Genomic DNA, 19,044 nt, shown 5'->3' with positions numbered 1-19,044 from the left:
AGATAAATCTGTTTGTCAGTCCCTGCATCCTTAAATTTTGTCCCGAGTTCTCTCTGACTGTCACTTTGGTGCATTTAAACCCCTGTTCCTCCCTGTCCTCATCGTCTGTTGTCTTCATCTCTGTTATCAGTCATCATAATTTTACCATCTCTGTGCAAGTCTGCAAATTTCTTTATTAAATCATAAGATTCTTAAATTCAACAAGTCTCTCTGTGCCTGGGTCCTCGTCACAAAACATGACATCACTGTTTTGTACATTTTAACACAATTTAATCCCACATTTGTGAAAGAAAAGCAAAACACTTTTGAAAAGTCTGTAACAAAACCATCAAATCTGATCAAGGTTATTTAAATGCTGCCAAAGAAGAATGAATTGGAATTTTAAAAAAATACATATCCTGCCCTTAATTACTGGGGGAGAATAATGAATGATACTCATAGTGAGTAAAAAGTAAACTGAGTGCACTTTTTGGACAGAGATTCACTTTTAATGTGTATGTATAATATAATACATAAAAATACACTCCCAAAGCAGAATAGGTTATTACAAATAAATTATTACAAAATATTAATAAAAACTATAAAAATGGAGGCAACTTTGCCTGTGGTAGAATGTATACAATGTATGAAAAAATCTTTATTGCGGATACTAATTTTACTAATTTAATAATACTTATTTTGTGTTGTAAGATTTATGAGTTTCATGCTTTCATAGTGGTACTTGCACATTCATTTGCACATTGATGGACTACAATCCTCTACTGTACAAGTAGTGCGGTAGGACAGACAATCACACACACACTCCTCATCGGACGGACTCTATTGCAATACAGCCGTTTTACCTTTTACCCTCTCTCAGATGTAATGAGAGGTAAGTTGGGAGTACTACAATCTCTTTCCATCCCACCTGTTTCAACATGTGTCTCTTTCTCTGTTATATCTTATCTTCAATTTCAAACTGCCCGCTGGATTCGAAGCGCCGGGACGAGGTGCGACCTCTCACAACGAACGTAATATGGTCAACACCTTGGAGACGCTTACAGCTGCTGTGAAGGCTCAAAACAACACCATTGAGCGTATGAGGGGAAACATCAGAGAGAGGCCTGCTCAAAATGAGACCCTTGAGCGACAGTTGGAAAACATCGCGGAACGGATCACTGCAGTTGTGAGGTCTCAGAATCAAAAGACTGACAACACCTTGGAACAGAAGTTTGATACCATCATGGGGAGGCTCGCAGCTCTTCAACGGGAGGTTGAGGGACCAGTCTCAGAGTGCTAAAATTCGAGCTGCTCACAAAGGAGAAATCAACAATATTCAACATTCGAACACCACGGCGCCAGCTGCAGGCCCAAGGCTGGAGCCCACCAAAACAACTCCCTGATAACGACTGTGTGATGACTATTCTTCCCGTCCCATGAAGGCCACCTGGGTTGGCTGGCAGACTGTTTACTTAGCCTGATAAAGCGAAGGACACTGTCTCCGCTGTACTCTGGACACGCACACACATACACTTACACTGATAAGCACGCACTCATCCCCCTCCCTTCCAAACACCTTCGATGCTTGTTTCCTGAAGGGGGAACACGGCGGGTCTGTGTGCCGCGCTGGAATGGTAGCGCTGTGCAGGGTGGCTGCTGTGTTCGCTTCGGATTACTCCTCAACCCCCCACCCACCCCTGTGGCTTGTCATGTCTTCACAATGTTGTGCTGTGGACATTTATGTGCTTCTTGTGCAGAGGAGTTTTTTTTGTTTCCTGTTCTCATGCTGTCCTACCATGGAAGCATAGCATGAGTAGGGGTCTCTTTTTTTCCTCTTGTACTTTCCCCAGTGTAGTGTACATTTCAATGTTTTTCTCTGATTCTACCAATCTCCGACCTGTATCCCCATGTAATGTTTGTGCTATATGTGTAAGGTCGGGGGGGGGTCCTATTTCACTGCAGGGCAACCTGCATGTGACGAATAAAGCTTTGATTGATTGATTGATTGATTGAAACAGTATCAGAACTGCTCTGTCTTTAAGACTGTCTGCACAATTCACTGAATAGTTCCTCAGATGTTGACTATTTATGTTTGTATTTGATGAGTGATGTTACTTCTTCATTTTCTCTTCTTCATTTTAATGTCACTTACTTTGTTTTGTTGACTTTTTAGCTGCTGCAGACAAATCAGTGGTGTCTATAATGGAAGAAACACAATACAGCAGTGAAGAAAGGCTATACAAATGTGCTTGCACTTTAAACACTATGACATTTAAGACACTATAAACATGCAAATCTTAACCCCTTTTTTTATCTACTGCGTTATGCACATTGAGTTTAAGTATAATGATATGTGCTATATAAATAAAATTTCTATGGTCAGTACGTCTGGAAAAGTTACTATATTAATAATGTTTTCCTTACTTGAGGCTAGAAGAAAAGGTTAGCTGAGTAGCTCAGCTTTTCGGCTTCACAGTATGACAGCTGTATCATTTTACTATGTTCTAACAAATAATGTTTAAGTGTACAAGTGTTTAACAATCTCACAACAACAATGCAGCTCGTGGCCTTGTCTATATGGAAATTTGATATAAGGTCAACAAATACAAATATAGATCTTGTTCTTTATTTACATTCCAGAGAATAGTTTAGTCAGTAAACAGTATTTAAGTGTTGATTGCAAATAAGAGCAGGTTAGGCTGAGACAGTCATGGCCCGCTTCATCCAACCGGTCTAAAAGGAAACGTGGTCCTTAGCAACACCGCTCATCAATCTCATCACAGCAGCAGCAGTTCCACACTAAAGGCTTATCACAGCAGCAGCTCAGCAACCAATTCAGCGTTAGCCTTCCCACCCGACATCAGGACCGCTCCTATGCTAGGGCACGGCATGTCCCAACATCTGTCTTTAAGTCTAGGGTGAGGGAAGTTGAGTGCCCTGCCCCCACCTGAGCCATGGCAAATAGGTGAACATCGTGCACAGCCCTGGCCTCAGCCAGATGTTTACAGATGTGTTAGAACAGCTGCATGGAGGACACATATGAACACAAACAGGTGCCATGTGGTTTCATGTGGTTAAATGCAAGGAAACATGCAAGAAATGAATTACAGCAAAAGCATAAAACAGCTAGATAAATGAGGCAAACAATATAGGAAAGTGGAACTGGCTGCAGGTGTATGTGCAGGAGAGCAAATTGTAAAACTGGGGTCAGGGATCTGTAGTACAACATGTGATTAGAGAACTTCAAGTTTAACCAGTCTTAATATATTGATATGTTTCTAAAGCACTGTACATAGGACTTATTATTCTTTACTTGCTTTCAGAGCATCTAATATTATAATGGATGCAGCTGAAAGAATAAGAGGAAAACCATCCTACGAACATCTAAACATATTATTTTGGTGAAATTTGCAATTGTGCTTAAACCATATCCATACAGTGCTTTTTTTAATACTGAAGTAATTTTTCTATTACTTACACTCATCTACTGCTTTGGCTGCAGCTGTGATTTTTTCAGCCTCTATCATGTGTTTAACATCTGATTTTTTTTCTAACGTTGTATTTTAATACTACTTACAAATTCATCTTCATTAAAAATGCAGCATCACTCCCTGTGCAGTTTGCAACTGGTTACGTGCTGCCAGTACTGCCTATTTCATGTCAGCAGTTGGAGAATCTTGGTTCATTCATTGAGTCGATACCCACCTTGATATGACCAGTTAAACCAGTTACTGACTTTGGGATGTTGAAACCATAAACCGAACTATAAATTTATAAAGACAAAAACAAAACAAAACAAAAAAATGTCTTACTTTCTTCTGTACATGGCCCATGTTATGCTTTTGTGGTAAACAAGGGACTGGGTATATCCTTACACACTGAGGTCCCCTAGTGGCTGAAAGGAGCTACACAAGAAATAAATGTAAAAAAATAAAAAATATATTTGTTCTTCATCTTTACCTTTAAAAGAAAGGGAAGAAAAGTATTCAAAATGAATATTTGTACATTTTATTTACAACTTACATAATAGCATTATTCACAGCTCATTAAGAATCTCATTAAACCCAAAGTGAACTTCTTAGTGCGAGATGTGACTGTCATTAAATTCAAAAAGAAAAAGAAAAGAAATATTTAATTAGACTAAAGGGAGAACACTTTCGAGAATGAAGTTGAAATAACATTTTGAAAAAAAGTCTAAATACAACATTGAGATTAAAGCTGTTGTTTGAAGACAAATAACTGCCACAAATACTATACCCTCTACAAAATGCATTGTGTGGATGAGTTGGTGAAATCATACTTCAGAAGGAAATTATTTCTCTAACTCTAAGCACGTAAAAGCAGCATGGTGATAGCATAAGGACGTTGAAGAGAAAGCTGCATCTGGCCCGAAGGTCAAATGTGCAGTAAAGAGGCTGTATTGTGTATCACAAGACACAATAAGATAGCTGATCAGGTTGTTTCACTAATTCATAACAAGACATTTTGTAGAGGGTATAGTGGTTGTGGATGGTGTAGTGGTGTGATGATAATTTCCATGGCGATGCTCAGTGAAGTCTGACAGAAACAGCAGAGTCTCCAGTGGTTTCATAGTGTATTGCAACTTCATCTTTATCCTTATTATAGGACACCTATGAAAAATAAATAGGTCAATAAGTCAGTAAATCAGACTGATCTTTCTAATTGTCTATGATTTCTATTATAACCCTTTAATTTTGATTTAATTAAAGTTTAACTTATAATGTTAGCTTATCATGTGTGTGTGTGTGTGCGCGTGTGTGTGCATCCACTTGTGCTCTTTAGATTTTTTTTCTGTGTTGTTTTCCTGTCAGTCTGTAGTGTAGTGTAGCCTGTTACAGCAGCTATTGGTTCTACCTTAACAACTGCACCCATCCACTTTACAAGACCAAACTTTCAAGTGTGTGTTTTTAAGGTGGTCTAATCTCCAGTCATGACCTTTTCTATCTGAAGAGATATATGTGAATATTAAATTACTGAGTTTTCCACGTACTGTTGCTTGAACCATCTGTGTTTTGTTCCCTAAAAAACAGAAATAAAAGAATTAAATTCTATTTTGATTATTATTAAGAATTGAGATCTTTTAAAACGTCTCATAATTAAACATACCTTTAGTTCTGGCCCATGTGTTGACCATTACCACAGCTGTTATAAGTGCTGCTAAACCTACAAGGATGATAATGGACCTTGAAGAGGATGAAGCTGCAAAGAGAATAAAACCATGATATTGTTTACTTCCAGCTAACAATTTTGCTGGACTTCATTTTAATAAAAACTAACATCCTATTTACCTTGTGAGAATGTTTTTCAACACTCTGAAAATCGTTGCCTTTGTTGACTATATCTTACTTATATCTTACGTTTTAGACAATTTGGTTTGAATTTGACTATCTCAAATCTGGGAATAGATAATGTGTAATATATCCATAAACTGGTTTTATTATTTTGTGCTTCTCATCAAACTGTTCAGGTTTTATTTATGTTCTTCCTTTATATTTTTTTCAAGGTCAGAATTGTTCGTTATTATACTAAATTTAGGAACTCCAATAATGAAAAGTTGGAATTGTTAGTCTGCTTGCCTATCGATCTTGCTTATAGATATTTTGTACTGACAGAAGATGGCACTAAACATGTTTTTAAAATCTTAACTTTAAGCTCTTATTTCATAAAACCAGCTACACAGACAGTGTCCATGGTCTAAATTAGTCTTTATACCTGAAGTGTTCCATGTCCACTTTAAAGCTGAGTGTCTGGCAGACCCTGAACTTCAACAGGTAACAACAGCAGTGAATAGGAGTCAGGCTCCAGTCTCCGTTTCTACCTGTTCATGTTTCTACAGTCGAATCACAGTGACAATCGCTTGGTTCTGGTTTTCATCTTTGCTTTGTGCTTTCGGTTCTTTGTTCATACCTAAATGCTAAAAGAAAGATCATAAATAAATGTCCTGTATTTGTATAGCACTTTACTAATCCCCAGGGACCCCAAAGCGCTTTACACAACCAGTCATCCACCCATTCACACACTGGTGATGGCAAGCTAGGTTGTAGCCACAGCCACCCTGGGGCGCAATGACAGAGGCGAGGCTGCCGGACACTGGCGTCACCGGGCCCTGTGACCACCACCAGTATGCAACGGGTGAAGTGTCTTGCTCAAGGACACAACGACCGAGACTGTTCAAGCCGGGGCTCGAACCGGCAACCTTCCAACTACAAGGTGAACTTCCAACTCTTGAGCCACGAAGAAAGAAAGAGAATCCACTCAACAGATAATCTTAATGTAACCACGATAACTGTTATGTTTCAATTTCTGTTCTAATGAAAAAGGAATCTGAGTAGAGAATAGTTTGAAGTAAATACTCACTGGAGAGAACTGAAAGATCAAAATCTTGAGTTGGTTTTACTGCTGATGTGCAATGTTTGTAGCGGTAACGACCAACATCCTCAACTGTGAGCTTCTTTATAAGCAGAGAACAGTTTGTTGTAACACTCAGTCTGTCTGATTTAGTTTTGGCCTCTTCACCAATCTGCCCAAGTGTGATCAGCTCTACTGCTGGTTGATCTCTTGAGAAAAAGGTCCATGTAGTCTTGTCACATTTATTCTGGTCATCGATCACATTCAGACAAGGCAGAATGACATCATCCCCAACTCTCTTTAAAATGGATATTACATTTCCAGATACTATTGAGAAAATTGAAGAGAAATTTAAAACACACTTATTACAAATCAGATCTTTTTTTAAACCATCAGATTAAATATGATTTTATATCCAACAGAAGTTTATCAATGTATCTCATACTCAATTAAAACAACAGAGCCCATTTAGTTGCCACAATACATAAATGAACATATTATTGCTAAAGATATATTTTATTGCCATTAAAAATGAGTTCTGTATCCTTACCTACAACCTGAAATATCAGGATCAGCCATGACGATATTTTATTCCATCTAAGTTTAACCATTGTTCCACCACTCGCCACTCTCAGCTTCTCTGAACTGGTTCCTCTTAAAGACTTTTTGTAGTTTTTGTAATTTGTAATTAGTGAGTCACTTCCTCATTGTTACCTCAGAGATTTTAGTTTAGTTTAGTTTTTCTCACGTTTTTGCTGATTTAAATGCTTACATTTAATTTTATATTCCCTCACCAAGGACTCACCAGATAAACGTGACTGGGAAGTTGAATGTGTGACTATTGGAAAATTGATTTTTTTCTTTAATGTACAGTATATTTATAAATAAATTAGCAAAAAGGAAGCACATAAGAGCAGACAGTTAGTTATTCACTGCTATGAGAAAGAAGGTATATCATACCATTTCTTGTTCCTCATTACAGCTCTTTGGCAACCTTTCTAAGAATTAAAGGGGAAGTGTTTTTGGTGAGAATGTGGTGAGAAAGGTCTAATAATCATCACACAAACACGGAACATAAAATGGTTAAGACACTGATGAACTGGCTGACGATTAGGCAAGTAAGGCAAGTATCCTCAGTATTACTACAGTATATAAATTAAATGTCTTTTTCCCCCCCATAAAATATACATTTGTACAAAAACAACTTATATTCCCACATCAGGTGATTGTTTAATGCTGTCTGAGATGGATTTAAATTTATACTATATTAAATTAACTGTATTATATTATAGAGTATTAAAATAGATGGTTTATGGTCATTTTATTAATATTTGAGATTTCTTTGTCCAGTATGACATGTTGCTCCCACCTGATAAAATAGGAATTTAATAATAAACAGAAGACAGTAATTTGATTTAATTTACCTAAATGTATCAGAAACTCTAATAGACAACCTAGGCAATCCCCTTACCCCTTTGTGATGCTGTAATGTAATTATTAATCTAGTTAGCACCAGTAAACGTCACCATTCAGGTGGATCCACGGTTGGTGTGGCTCATCTTGTTCACAGGACTTGTTCACCAGATACAGTGCCTCAAACCCAAAATAATGCAGATACTGTAATTTAAAAACGATGAAACTAGTTTATGGCTTTAGGAATAAGACTTTAGCGATAAAATAATGATATAGGGTAGATATATTCAGATATCGATCTGTGCTTAATGGGCTTTTCTCTGCTTATAAAGTTGCACCTGTCTTACACTTTAGAAAGGCGGAATTTGATTTGGGTTTGTGGTAGCCTAGTTGAATATGATGTTAGTTTGTATCATAAGCTGAGATAAAGGTCACTCTGAAGACTGATGAGCATTGTCAACAGGTTTACTGACATTCAAAAGGGTAAAACTAAAAACAAGACAAAAAATACAGTCATGATATATATATATGTACAGCATAATATGCATTCATATATCACCCTGCTACTACATAGCATATGTCATATGTATAATTATGTAAACCTTTCAAACTACTACTGATGCTATCCCAGACGACCTCCAAAATCGCAGGTAACTAGCTTAACAAAAGGACTAGCTTTACAGCCAAATACTGCATTAGCGGACAACATATTGTACAAAAACAAAGTTGTAACTTATACTGTAAGTACATACCAGCGATACAACCATAAACAGAAGATGTGGACAGTGTTTTCTCCAACAGGACACCATAAACTGTGTGCCGATTAGTGATGTGCGGATCGATCCTGAAATATCGATTCCTCCTATACCAATCATTTATGAATCAATTCTCACATTAAAATAAAGATATTTTAGTAATTTAGAGTAAATTTGTAGTTCATCATTAACAGGAACACAGTGGAAAGAAACTATAACATTCGGATTGTCTACATTCAAAGGAACTACTTCCTCTTCCACCTTTCATAGTCATGTGCGAAATATGGCTGTATAAATGTCTCGCAGCCCCTTGACGTGCGCACTCACAACAATGGCTGAGCGTAATTGGAGTCATGTGCGGACTTATTTTACCTCCACAAACAGCTGAGCCGTGGTTTGCGATACATGTGGCAAAAAAGTGCTCCAAGAGTGAGGTGTTGTGGCCATACTAGGGAGACATTCAAAAGGGCTGTTGGGGGGGGGATAAATACATTTTACAGGGTTTATTTATCGGATAAAATATGTTAAATGTCACCGTTATTATTGGCCGGCCCGGAAACAGCGATGGTGTCCAAATTCAGAGGCTGCTTCCACCTGAGGACCCGGCCTTTGCGGTCTAAAGAAAGCCGGGTAGTACGTCACAGGCTCCCTCGGTGGAGTGAAACTCTGCCGTCTGCTCCTTGCTATCTAAAATATAACCGGGCGCTGTTTAACCCAAGTAGCGAAAGACCGCGGGGGTTTAAAGACGATGTGTCGGTTTACACTTGAAAATATGTTAATAGTTTTTTTGCGACCCAGAAAGAGAAATAAGAGTAATATTAAAACTAAGTAGCTGCCGTCATTGTTGGAAACTGGAATTGGCTGGGCCACACAATGAATTCTGCGATATGCTTTTTCAATTTTGTTGTCCAGGTGAAAAATCGGGAGAAATTCGGGAGAATGGTGGCTCCGGGAGATTTTCGGGAGAGGCACTGAAATTCCGTATTCTCACGGAAAAATTAGGAGGGTTGGCATGTATGGTTGTGGCAACACCACTAACCTTGTCAAACACCTCAGAGTAAATCATATCACAGAATATGAGGCGCGTATGTTGAGGTGAACTGAAGAGGAGGACAGGGACAGGTGCTGCTAGGGCGAGACAGACGTCTCTCACAGAGTCCTTTAGTGCTGCAGGCAGGCAAGGTGTTCAAGTAGCGCACAACTTCAGTTTTTTTATTTCTATATGATGAACTCTGCATTATTAAGTGATAAGAACAAGTAATCTGATGTCCTGTAATCATTATGATGCTATAATTTCATACAATAAATAAAATAAGTTTTTGTACAAAGTATCGGTATCGGATCAGTATCGTCGATACCACCCTGAATATTACTTGGTATCAGATCGGAAAGGAAATCAGTCGTATCGCACATCACCAGTGCCGAAATGTTTCCCTTCTTTTTGCTTACTCGCTTTTCTTGACTGAGCCGACTTCCTGTTCAATAAAGTTTTTCAAAATAAAGCCGTTTCTAAAGTGCATTACTTGGAGCAACCACAGAGGGTGCTGCAAACACATAATGAATAATAAACTGACTCAGAATGATATTTTAGTGATACAACATTTCACAACTTTTAGTGATAACAGAACAGTATCACTTTTGGTCCCAATGAACAGTAATACTGCTCACTGGCGTTTTTCTTTCTTTCTTTTTGCTAAACTCTTTAGACAGATAAATAAATATACATATAAAACATTGCATTTATTAATTATTTGAGTTAATAAAACATTAAAACTTATATGAATTCAGTTTTCATATTTCGAAAGTATTTGCAAATGTCTAGGCCAAGTAAAATCACAATGCCATGCAATGATAACACAAGCTCTGCTTACTTATTTTAGGAGGATTTTTTTTTCTTTCACAAGAATAGACATTTGTTCAAAATAACTAGTAAGGTTCAGCTGTCTGATCAAGTTTGAATCACATCAGCAGGATGAATGCATTTAAATCCCTGTGAGATGCATCAGATTTAATATTACTATTGATATTAATATTAGTCACCTGCAGTTAGTCACGGGACTGAGGATTTATAAAGAGTTTACTAGGGGTAGGATGTGGCCTACTTTAAAAATTGTTAACTTCTTAAATGAGTCTGGATGCAGGGATATTTGGAAGGATTTGTTACATTGGTAAAATGGGCAAAATTTGAGATTTTGTATCTTCACCAGCGCACATCCCGGTATCCTTCTGAATTCATAAAAGGAATGAAGTAAAGTATGGTCTGCAGATTCTGACTGCCCTTGGTCATATGTATGGACTTTTTAATTTTCAGGTCATACTGTAATGTGTTATGTTAACACCATCAGTCAGTGTCTTTTATTCTATTGCTGGACTAATATTCATTGAAATAGGAACTAAAGGGCAGAAGTGTGCTTCTTTGCAGCCTTGGCTGGTAAGTTCACACTTCAACCTCGTCTCAAAATATGGTTGTTTATTACTCCAAAAACCACACACAGTGACTAAAACTAATGTGTGTGTGTGAATATGATAAAATATTTATAGTTAAATGAGTAATGATGCCATGATGATGTGATAGTTCCTTATTCTGGTAAAAGTTGCCACAATAGTCTTGCAATTTCCCTTATGTCCCATTTTCACAAAAATAACTCCACCTGTAATGAATACTCAAACAATATAGTAGGGGTTACCAATTTTTTAATTGCATTTTAAATTTTTGATATGAAAGACTTTATAAAATAAACACCTTTTATTCTCAAATTGTGGCATGGACAAATTTTTATGCTTATTCTTATAAATGGAATGAAATGATTTTAAAACACTGCAATGAAATGGGCAGTTTTTCTTGCTACATTAATACAATTTTCCATTCAAGCGACGTCACAGAGGTCAAAGAAAAAGATCCAGCAACTGCCTGCATCCATGAAAATTAATTAAGTTAAAAAAGTGAGAGAAAAAAAAAAACTTATGGTACATAATCATAAGATGACCTGTATTAACTTTAACACATACTTCACTCCTGGTAAACAATCATGTGTGTAAGAAACACAAATACAGGTAAGAGGTACATGGCATGAGCATGTGAGTGAAAATCAAGTCCCCTTTAGGAAAAAAAGAAGTCATACAAAAAGAAAGAAAAAAAACTTGACTTTGTCCAAGTGAGCCTTAAACATCTGTAAAAAGTTAAAGTGTGCAAACATTGTGATGTGTGTGTACAACAGCGATTTCTCCTTTATGTCCTTGCTTTCACTGAAAAAGCTAAACTTTAAAAATTAATCTCTTTTCAACATACTTTGTTCTTTTTTTTCTATTCAGCAAATAACACATAGCACACAAACATTGCTGTGACTCCGTTCTCTCCTCATTTAGACATCCTCACTTACTGCATGTTTACCTGCCTCTATTACCACATAATAGCACAAATCAATCATTCCCAGTGTCTGAGGCAGCAGGAATGACCAATTCATCCATGGATAAAATGTCTGATAGTAGCTCAACATCCAATTTACAATTTTCCAAATTCAAAAGCGAAACAATAAAATGTCTTTAGAAGATTTCAGGAGGTAGAAACAACAAATGCTTGGGGATTTTTTTTTCCTTCAATATAGTGACTTCAAAACAAATTATTTAATCAACTCACTCTAATCCTGGCATTTCATATAAAAATGAGGACAGCTGAGTTACTGATTCATTATAACAAAATTTTACATCACTGATTGTCAAAAAAACAAAACAACAAAACTGAAAATTGTTATTTTAATTTTACTGCCATGAAGTCCCTGAAACATTAATGTGTAGATGTACTTCAGATACTGTTTTGTAAACAGTTTTCTGGTGTGGGGACAAAAAAAAAAAATTAAGAAGAACAAAAAAGAAAAAAGGCTAAGTGCTCGGTGGACACAAAGAAAAAGCAAACTTAAAGTGTACACACTTTTTATATCAGTGCAATAAATTTAAAAAAAGAAAAGAAAAAGCACTTGGTGTGGATGCAGGATACTGACTTTCTGCAGCAGCTGGTTTGTGCGACTTTTCACATCGTCGTCATTATCTTGCTTTCACTGAGGCTTCAACAGCCCCGTCAGCATCACAGTCCCTGATTTGACTCTCGACTCTCCACCAGCTGGACCCGTGTTGAGGGAAGGGAAAGAACTTCAGCTAGCAGCTGTAACTTAAGGTCATGCCTTTTCTTTTTTCCCCCCCCCATTTTTGATTAGTCCACTTTCCAAGCCTTTTGAAAGGTACACTGCCAGAACGTGGAAGTCCTCTCCTGTGCTCTAAGCTGGCTGGTGAATTCATCAAAGTGGCTGGTCAAGCTTTGGAACATCAAAACAAGGTGTCCTGCCCTTCCTGATTGCTCTAACTGATTTACACTGAAAACAGTCTCTTACATCCACTGTGCCTCATGCTGATGAAGCTGTAACAAAGTGCCTCAGTTCGCAGGGGGACTATTTTTTTTCTCTTTTCTGGAAAAACCTCAGTAACAAAACTAGAATCTCAGTTAAAATAACAAGAAAATATACACAAATGTGTGTTTACAATAGATTATGTACATTTACACAAGTGCTTTAAAAAGTCAAACACATGGCTGCCATTTCCAAAGTGTTCACAAAGAAAGTGCCGTCATCACTTTGCATGACGTAAACATCAGACACTGATTGTTTTGCTGCTGGAGGCGACTTCAGATCACTTTTGCACAATCTCACTAACTGAGTGACAAAAAACCTTTCAGTCATTTATCAGCTTACCAGAAGTCAGGAAGTATCTGATAAACATCTGACATACACAGCATGTCAGTCAGATTTCCAGCAACAACACAACGTGCACAAAATGTTCACAAATGCAGGCAGCATGTTGGCTAATGGGAAATTGTACTACAGTGAATAAAACTCCCTACATTGTATTGCAGTGTGTTAAAAGGGCCAAACTACATTTAACTTTCCATTTTAATTTTCCAATTGTGGGTATTAAAGGTTAATCGCAGAGCAGACACTATAGGTCAGCTCTGATTTGAAACTCCAAATTGTGGTCATGATGCATCCTGAACCTTCAGCAGTGACTTCAAATGAACAGTCATTTGCTCCCGGCTTTGGTTGCTCTTAATAGGCTCATCTTCTTCGACCCAGTGGCTGGGCGGTTTCGGTAAGACACTGGGTGAGGGTGGCTCACTGAACTTAGCTCCAGCATAGACCTTCTCACCATCTTTGAGGTATTCAGGTGCAGCTTCAGCAGGCAGTGCATTCACAATCTTTACGTTGTTGGAGGGGTGGAGGGGCTTTTTCTGCTCTTGAGCCTGATGGACGGAGGTGGGTTTATTAGGTGTGCTGTTATCTTTCTTCTTTGTGGGGTGAGCCACACCAGGTGTTTGGCTCTGCTTGGGCTTGTGGCTCCTGGTGTTCACATTATGGTTGGTCTGATCATGCTTAGGCAGGCTGCGGTTAGCTTGACCCCCTGGTTGTGCAGCCCCTCGCTCCAATCTGCCACCTTTAAATTTCAGCAGCTGCAAAACACAAAGTTTGAAATAAAACTGGATTAATATTCATTGAAATTTAAACTAAATGGCAGACGTCTGCTTCTTTGCAGACTTGGCTAGTAACTGACACTTCACCCTCTTGTCTAGATATGGTCATTTATTACTCCAAAACACACACGCACATCTCAGTGACCAAAATGTTAACACTGTGGTTAACTGATGTCATCGTGATGTCACAGTGGCTGTCTTATTAATCATAGTGTAGGGACCACAGTAGGGGATGTTTTTGACCTTACAAAAACATTTCCAGAGTGAGGTTGCTTGTAAAATGTGGGTTAAATGCATAGTTGGAAGCTCAAAATATCAGCATAGTTGCGTTTAGATAAAATCTTGGGTTTTAAAGGTTCTTTCGGCATCTTGGCTCAAGCTAAACAAAAACAAGAATTTGGAGACGTGATGAATAGGAAATAAGTGCAACATGGCTAACCATTTAATCACTTTTGTCCCCGCCCCCCCCTCCAATCAGCCTTAGGAGCCAAAATTATCACTTAATTTAAATAGCATTTAATCAATTACTGAATGCTACAATCATAAAATCTGGAAACATTTGGCTTTGAAAACAAAATACAGTGGAACCCCGACTTATGAAATTAATTCGTTCCAGAGGGTCTTTCGTAAGTCAAAATTTTCCTAAGTCAAAGCACCTTTTTCCATCGCCTTTTGAGTGAGGCGATGCTGGCTGAAGACGAAGTTCTTGGTGGAGGAGGAGGTGGCGGAGGTTGAAGAAAGCATACGTATGCATGCATACACACGTGTACATGTACATAACATTATGGAATTTAATTTAATTTTTTAAAATTTTCTATTTTATCTATTTCGTTACGCGGGCATTTTGCTGTACCACGGGCAGAAATATTGTTGTTAAGTGCCTTCGTAACTTGAATTTTTTGTTAAATGGGGTCTTCCTAAGCCGGGGTTCCACTGTTATGTATATAAAAAAGTCGCACATTATCATCTTTTAGGTTTATGTGGTAAAGCTGATGTCAAAAAGTTGCTTATTTCTACCACCGGTATTTACACATCAACATTATGAGTCATTTGGACTCATCTGTGTGTACAATTATAACTTTTCTGCTTGAACAGTTTTTCTCTCACAGCTGCTGAGACAAACACACAGCCTGTAGTTTAGGTTTCACTTTTGGAGAAACTGACTTACTCGTCGACGCTTCAAACCTTCCTCATTTGTTATTATCTTCTGTGCTTGCATATCCAAATTCCCATCTGTTTATGTAGGCATGGTAATGTCTAAAGGAACGAATTTATTGACACCAATGTTTTGCATAAAAATCCAGTTGTTGACTGTTACAGACTCCTGATTTATTTATTTTTTTATTTTTTTTTGGGGGGGGGGGGGGGGGGGGGGTGTTTACATTTCACTATCAGAGTATAACCACAGTGTAGAAACAGAGTTTATACCCAAAGAGAAAAAGGAAAAGAAATACAAAAGACTCGGGTGTGTTGAAGACCCACTGCCAGTTAGATGATGTCATTATTTTGTAATAACCTGATAAGCTTGGGGGGCGTAGTATTGCGATAGACTGAACAGTTTCATACTTGTTTTCACCCACCCCGTCAAATTGCTACACACAGCAACACCCTGTTTTCTGATATTCTTAAACATGCAGGTTTTCTCCTGACTCAAAACAAGCCATTTAACCACAACTGATCCGCTTTGATAGTTTGTGTTACTATAAGTAACAGAAACAATTTAGCTTGAGTAAAACGAAAGTTTGAAGTTTGAAGGAAAATATGATTAAAACTGTTGCTAATACAGTCCAGGTGATTTTCCTTTGGTGGAGGCCCAAACAAAGCTTAGGCAGGAACCAAACATTTTTAATAAGCAGGAACAACATTGCACATTTATATTAACGCCAAAAAGTCCGTCTGTTAAAGCAATACACTTCCTATACCAAAAACATGTTTTCATTGTCTTTTTTGTGGACTCTCCCATCTGCATTTATCTGACAGACAAGCCTGCCATCCATGCGTAATTGGGAACATTTTTTCCTCGCTAATCAGCGGGTGAAAGAGGAACAAAGACTCGACTCACGTCACCTTCAGGAGAAAGAGTGGTAACTGCGTCAGTTAAAAACGCCTCAGGCACAACAACTGGGTTTCAGCCCAATTAGTTTTGTATGGGTATCTTTACGTGTACTTTTACATGAGTCTGCATGTACTTCTACACAAATACTTTAATATACACATGGCTGTAGACACTGAATTTTCATTAAATGTTTGGATTATAAAATATAATGAACAACCAATTTTACCAAATTTAACAGTATGCCAGAGAAACAAACCTTAAAATAAAATATATTAAAGCTTATTAGACGTTTTGTACTTTCTGAAGGCAACCGATATGATCATACACTTTGTGGATCATAGTTTATTTTCCCATTATGGTTTTAATAGCCTTTGTTCAACTTGCTACAGGTTTACTTGTCAGTTCAGCACCAAGCCCGTGCAGAGCTGCAGTGCAGCTGTAATCTGTACCTCTTTCCTGGCTCCATGTTTGAGGGGATGGAGGGTGAGCACGGTCTCACCGGGCTCGGTTCCGACCTGAGATGCGGGTCTGTGACCAGTCGAGGCAGTCAGGGTGTTGTTGTTGCTGTGGTGGTGGTGGTCCGACAGGCGGCTGTTGGGGCAGTTTCTCGGGGGTTTGTGGTGGTGCAGCGGCGCTGCGTTCCGCAGCTTCCTTCCGCCTTTCTTCAGCAGAACCTGCTTCGTTTTGTTCGTCACATCGCTGCTGGAAATCAGCGATATCGGGTTGTTATTTTCGACGTTGCCGATGTTGGCTTCATCGCCATAAGCGGTAGATCCGTCCAACATGTCTCTGAAGTGGCGAAAACATAAACAGGCTGTCTAATTCCTCCGCGGCTGTTGTTTTAGCTAACAACGTCACAGGCTAACAGTTAGCTACCAATTAGCTAAGTGGATAATTCGCTTTCCTCTTTTCGAGCTGCCCTCACACAGAAAACAAATACTTAACGAATTTAACGTTAAAGTATATCAACGGAAGCTCCAGTGTGGAAACTTAAAAGGTTTTTTTCAGTTATTGCTGCCGCTAAACAATGGATGACACGTCGTGCAAAATGAGCCTGTCAAAGCAGAAGTGGCAGAGAGCTTAAGTTACCCATAATAAAATACGTCACTTCCGGTAGAACCTTTCAAAGCAAAACGACTAACTGTGCATCCGTCAAAGTACAAAAGGGCATTCAGACTCAAACGAGAATTTCTGCGAGAAAGGTTTGATTTTTGACCCTTAACGTATACACCCCACCCTAATTTATTAATAATGAAATGATGAAATTAATATTTTAACCAAAAAATATAATAACATTGGTAACCCATATAAAATACAATATTAATGTAATAATTAAGTATCAGCATTTAATAACACTTGGAGGAAAAGTCAGAACGGTAGAAATCATAACATAAGGTGACATGGAGTGCAGATATTGGTATATTTTGCAGAAAATATCCTTAACTTCCGGTATTTGTCTGTTGAACTGGCTGTTTTGCTACTTCCTGGGTCCGTGTTTCCAGTAAGGGGCGTGTCAGACCGCATCCTGCCAGTGACGTTTTATTCTGAGTTCCTCTGTTTTTTTATTTGGTTATGTCTTTCAAAGGCGGAGCATTAATGTAATATAAGAAAAGCAAAATAAATAATTTCAGCTGCAGTGGGCAGGGCTTATGTTGCCAGTGCAGTTAGTAGGCTGTTTGTTGTTGTCATGTGACAGACTACAAACGGACCTGTAGAAACCTGCACCCTGCTCTGATGTTCTTGGGGGATGTCTGACTTGAAGTTTCCTTCTTCCTGAAATTTAGACATCAAACATTAATTTCTCTGATTAATAAGAGGTCTCCGATCTCATTAAAGTCTTCTCTGTATCACTGTGTTTGAAATACTATGGATGAAGACACATATTAATTTATTAATTTATATAACCCCTGTCAATAATAGATAAGCTTTTAAATATTTCACAATGAAAAAAAAAACAAACCGAATGAATTAAAGGTATACCTTTAACGGTCCGTCAGTGACGCCTTGTGGTAAAGAAATGAACTGCACTGCATGAGCGCCCACTTTCCTTAGCCGGAGCAGCTTTCAAGAGTGAGCAAAACAACCCCTGTGAGATTTCGTGAGGAATTTTGAGTGCTCTATTTTTATGTCCTGTTAGACTACCCTTGTTATATTTGATTGTATATTTTTAAAGTTACTTCTTTTACTTGTAAGATTATATTTAGACAGATGTACATATGTACGGTTTATGGGGATTCCTGGTGCAGCTAATAACACCTAAAAACAAATGTTTGACATCCTTGTGGAACGCCATGTAGCGTGCATCTAGGATTATCTAAATGGACACAGTTTAACATTATTGACTTAAGTCTGCTTATGTATTAAATAAACAACAAAATAAATAATTTAAGTACATCTCCTCCTATATACTCAATATACCCACGACCTCAACAAGAAGTCTAACGCAAGAGAGAAAAATGACTACACAATAACCACAGAATACATGCATTTCAATTCATGGTACTGCTAATATTTTTCCAGCATTTTTCCAGCGCCATCAACGGCGCTGCTGTGGAGAGAGTGAGCAGCTTCCGGTTCCTTGGAGTACATCTGGCTGAGGATCTTACGTGGTCAGTACACACAAACAAAACAGTGAAGAAGGCGCAGCAGCGCCTCTTCTTTCTCAGGAGACTGAAAAGATTCGGCATGAGCCCCCGCATCCTCAGGACCTTCTATCACTGTGCCATTGAGAGCATCCTCACTGGATGCATCACCACCTGGTATGGCAACAGCACCGCCTACAACTGCAAAGCTCTCCAGAGAGTAGTGCGGTGCTCTGAACGGATAATTGGAGGTGAGCTTCCCTCCCTCCAAGACATCTACAGGAAGCGCTGCCTGAGGAAAGCGGGGAGGATCATCAAGGACTCCAGTCACCCCAGCCATAAACTGTTCAGACTACTTCCATCAGGAAGGAGGTT

The 19,044-nt window shown here is 38.3% G+C and overlaps 2 protein-coding genes across 2 annotated transcripts; both read right to left on the bottom strand.

Annotated features, from left to right (window-relative positions):
• Positions 1 to 3,982: 3,982 nt before the first annotated feature.
• LOC146692400 (uncharacterized) lies at positions 3,983 to 6,990 on the bottom strand. The gene is made up of 5 exons (XM_085432458.1): positions 6,899 to 6,990; positions 6,358 to 6,675; positions 5,107 to 5,199; positions 4,991 to 5,019; positions 3,983 to 4,610 (listed from the first exon to the last, which is right to left on the bottom strand). The coding sequence occupies exons 1-5, from the start codon at positions 6,957 to 6,959 to the stop codon at positions 4,527 to 4,529; spliced, it is 585 nt and encodes a 194-aa protein (XP_085288584.1). The 5' UTR covers positions 6,960 to 6,990; the 3' UTR covers positions 3,983 to 4,526.
• Positions 6,991 to 11,193: 4,203 nt separating this feature from the next.
• LOC146692399 (proline-rich nuclear receptor coactivator 1-like) lies at positions 11,194 to 17,220 on the bottom strand. Its single transcript, XM_085432422.1, has 2 exons — positions 16,537 to 17,220; positions 11,194 to 14,010 (listed from the first exon to the last, which is right to left on the bottom strand). The coding sequence occupies exons 1-2, from the start codon at positions 16,870 to 16,872 to the stop codon at positions 13,540 to 13,542; spliced, it is 807 nt and encodes a 268-aa protein (XP_085288548.1). The 5' UTR covers positions 16,873 to 17,220; the 3' UTR covers positions 11,194 to 13,539.
• Between the last annotated feature and the right edge of the window lie 1,824 nt (positions 17,221 to 19,044).

This window comes from Copadichromis virginalis, linkage group LG15 (genome assembly GCF_057382275.1).
Source record: "Copadichromis virginalis isolate Kocher_CV1m ecotype Utaka linkage group LG15, C_Virginalis_male_GT1.1, whole genome shotgun sequence".
Lineage (NCBI taxonomy): Eukaryota > Metazoa > Chordata > Actinopteri > Cichliformes > Cichlidae > Copadichromis > Copadichromis virginalis.
Note: the sequence above shows the minus strand (reverse complement) of the source record. Positions and strands in the feature narration are given on the sequence as shown.

Coding starts and splice junctions, on each gene's coding strand:
- LOC146692400 (XM_085432458.1), bottom strand. CDS start 6,959: ATGGTTAAACTTAGATGGAATAAAATATCGTCATGGCTGATCCTGATA. Junction 6,676..6,898: donor CCTGATATTTCAGGTTGTAG/GTAAGGATACAG, acceptor TTTTCTCAATAG/TATCTGGAAATGTAATATCC. Junction 4,611..4,990: donor CACAGATGGTTCAAGCAACA/GTACGTGGAAAA, acceptor TATTTTTCATAG/GTGTCCTATAATAAGGATAA.
- LOC146692399 (XM_085432422.1), bottom strand. CDS start 16,872: ATGTTGGACGGATCTACCGCTTATGGCGATGAAGCCAACATCGGCAAC. Junction 14,011..16,536: donor AACATGGAGCCAGGAAAGAG/GTACAGATTACA, acceptor TGTGTTTTGCAG/CTGCTGAAATTTAAAGGTGG.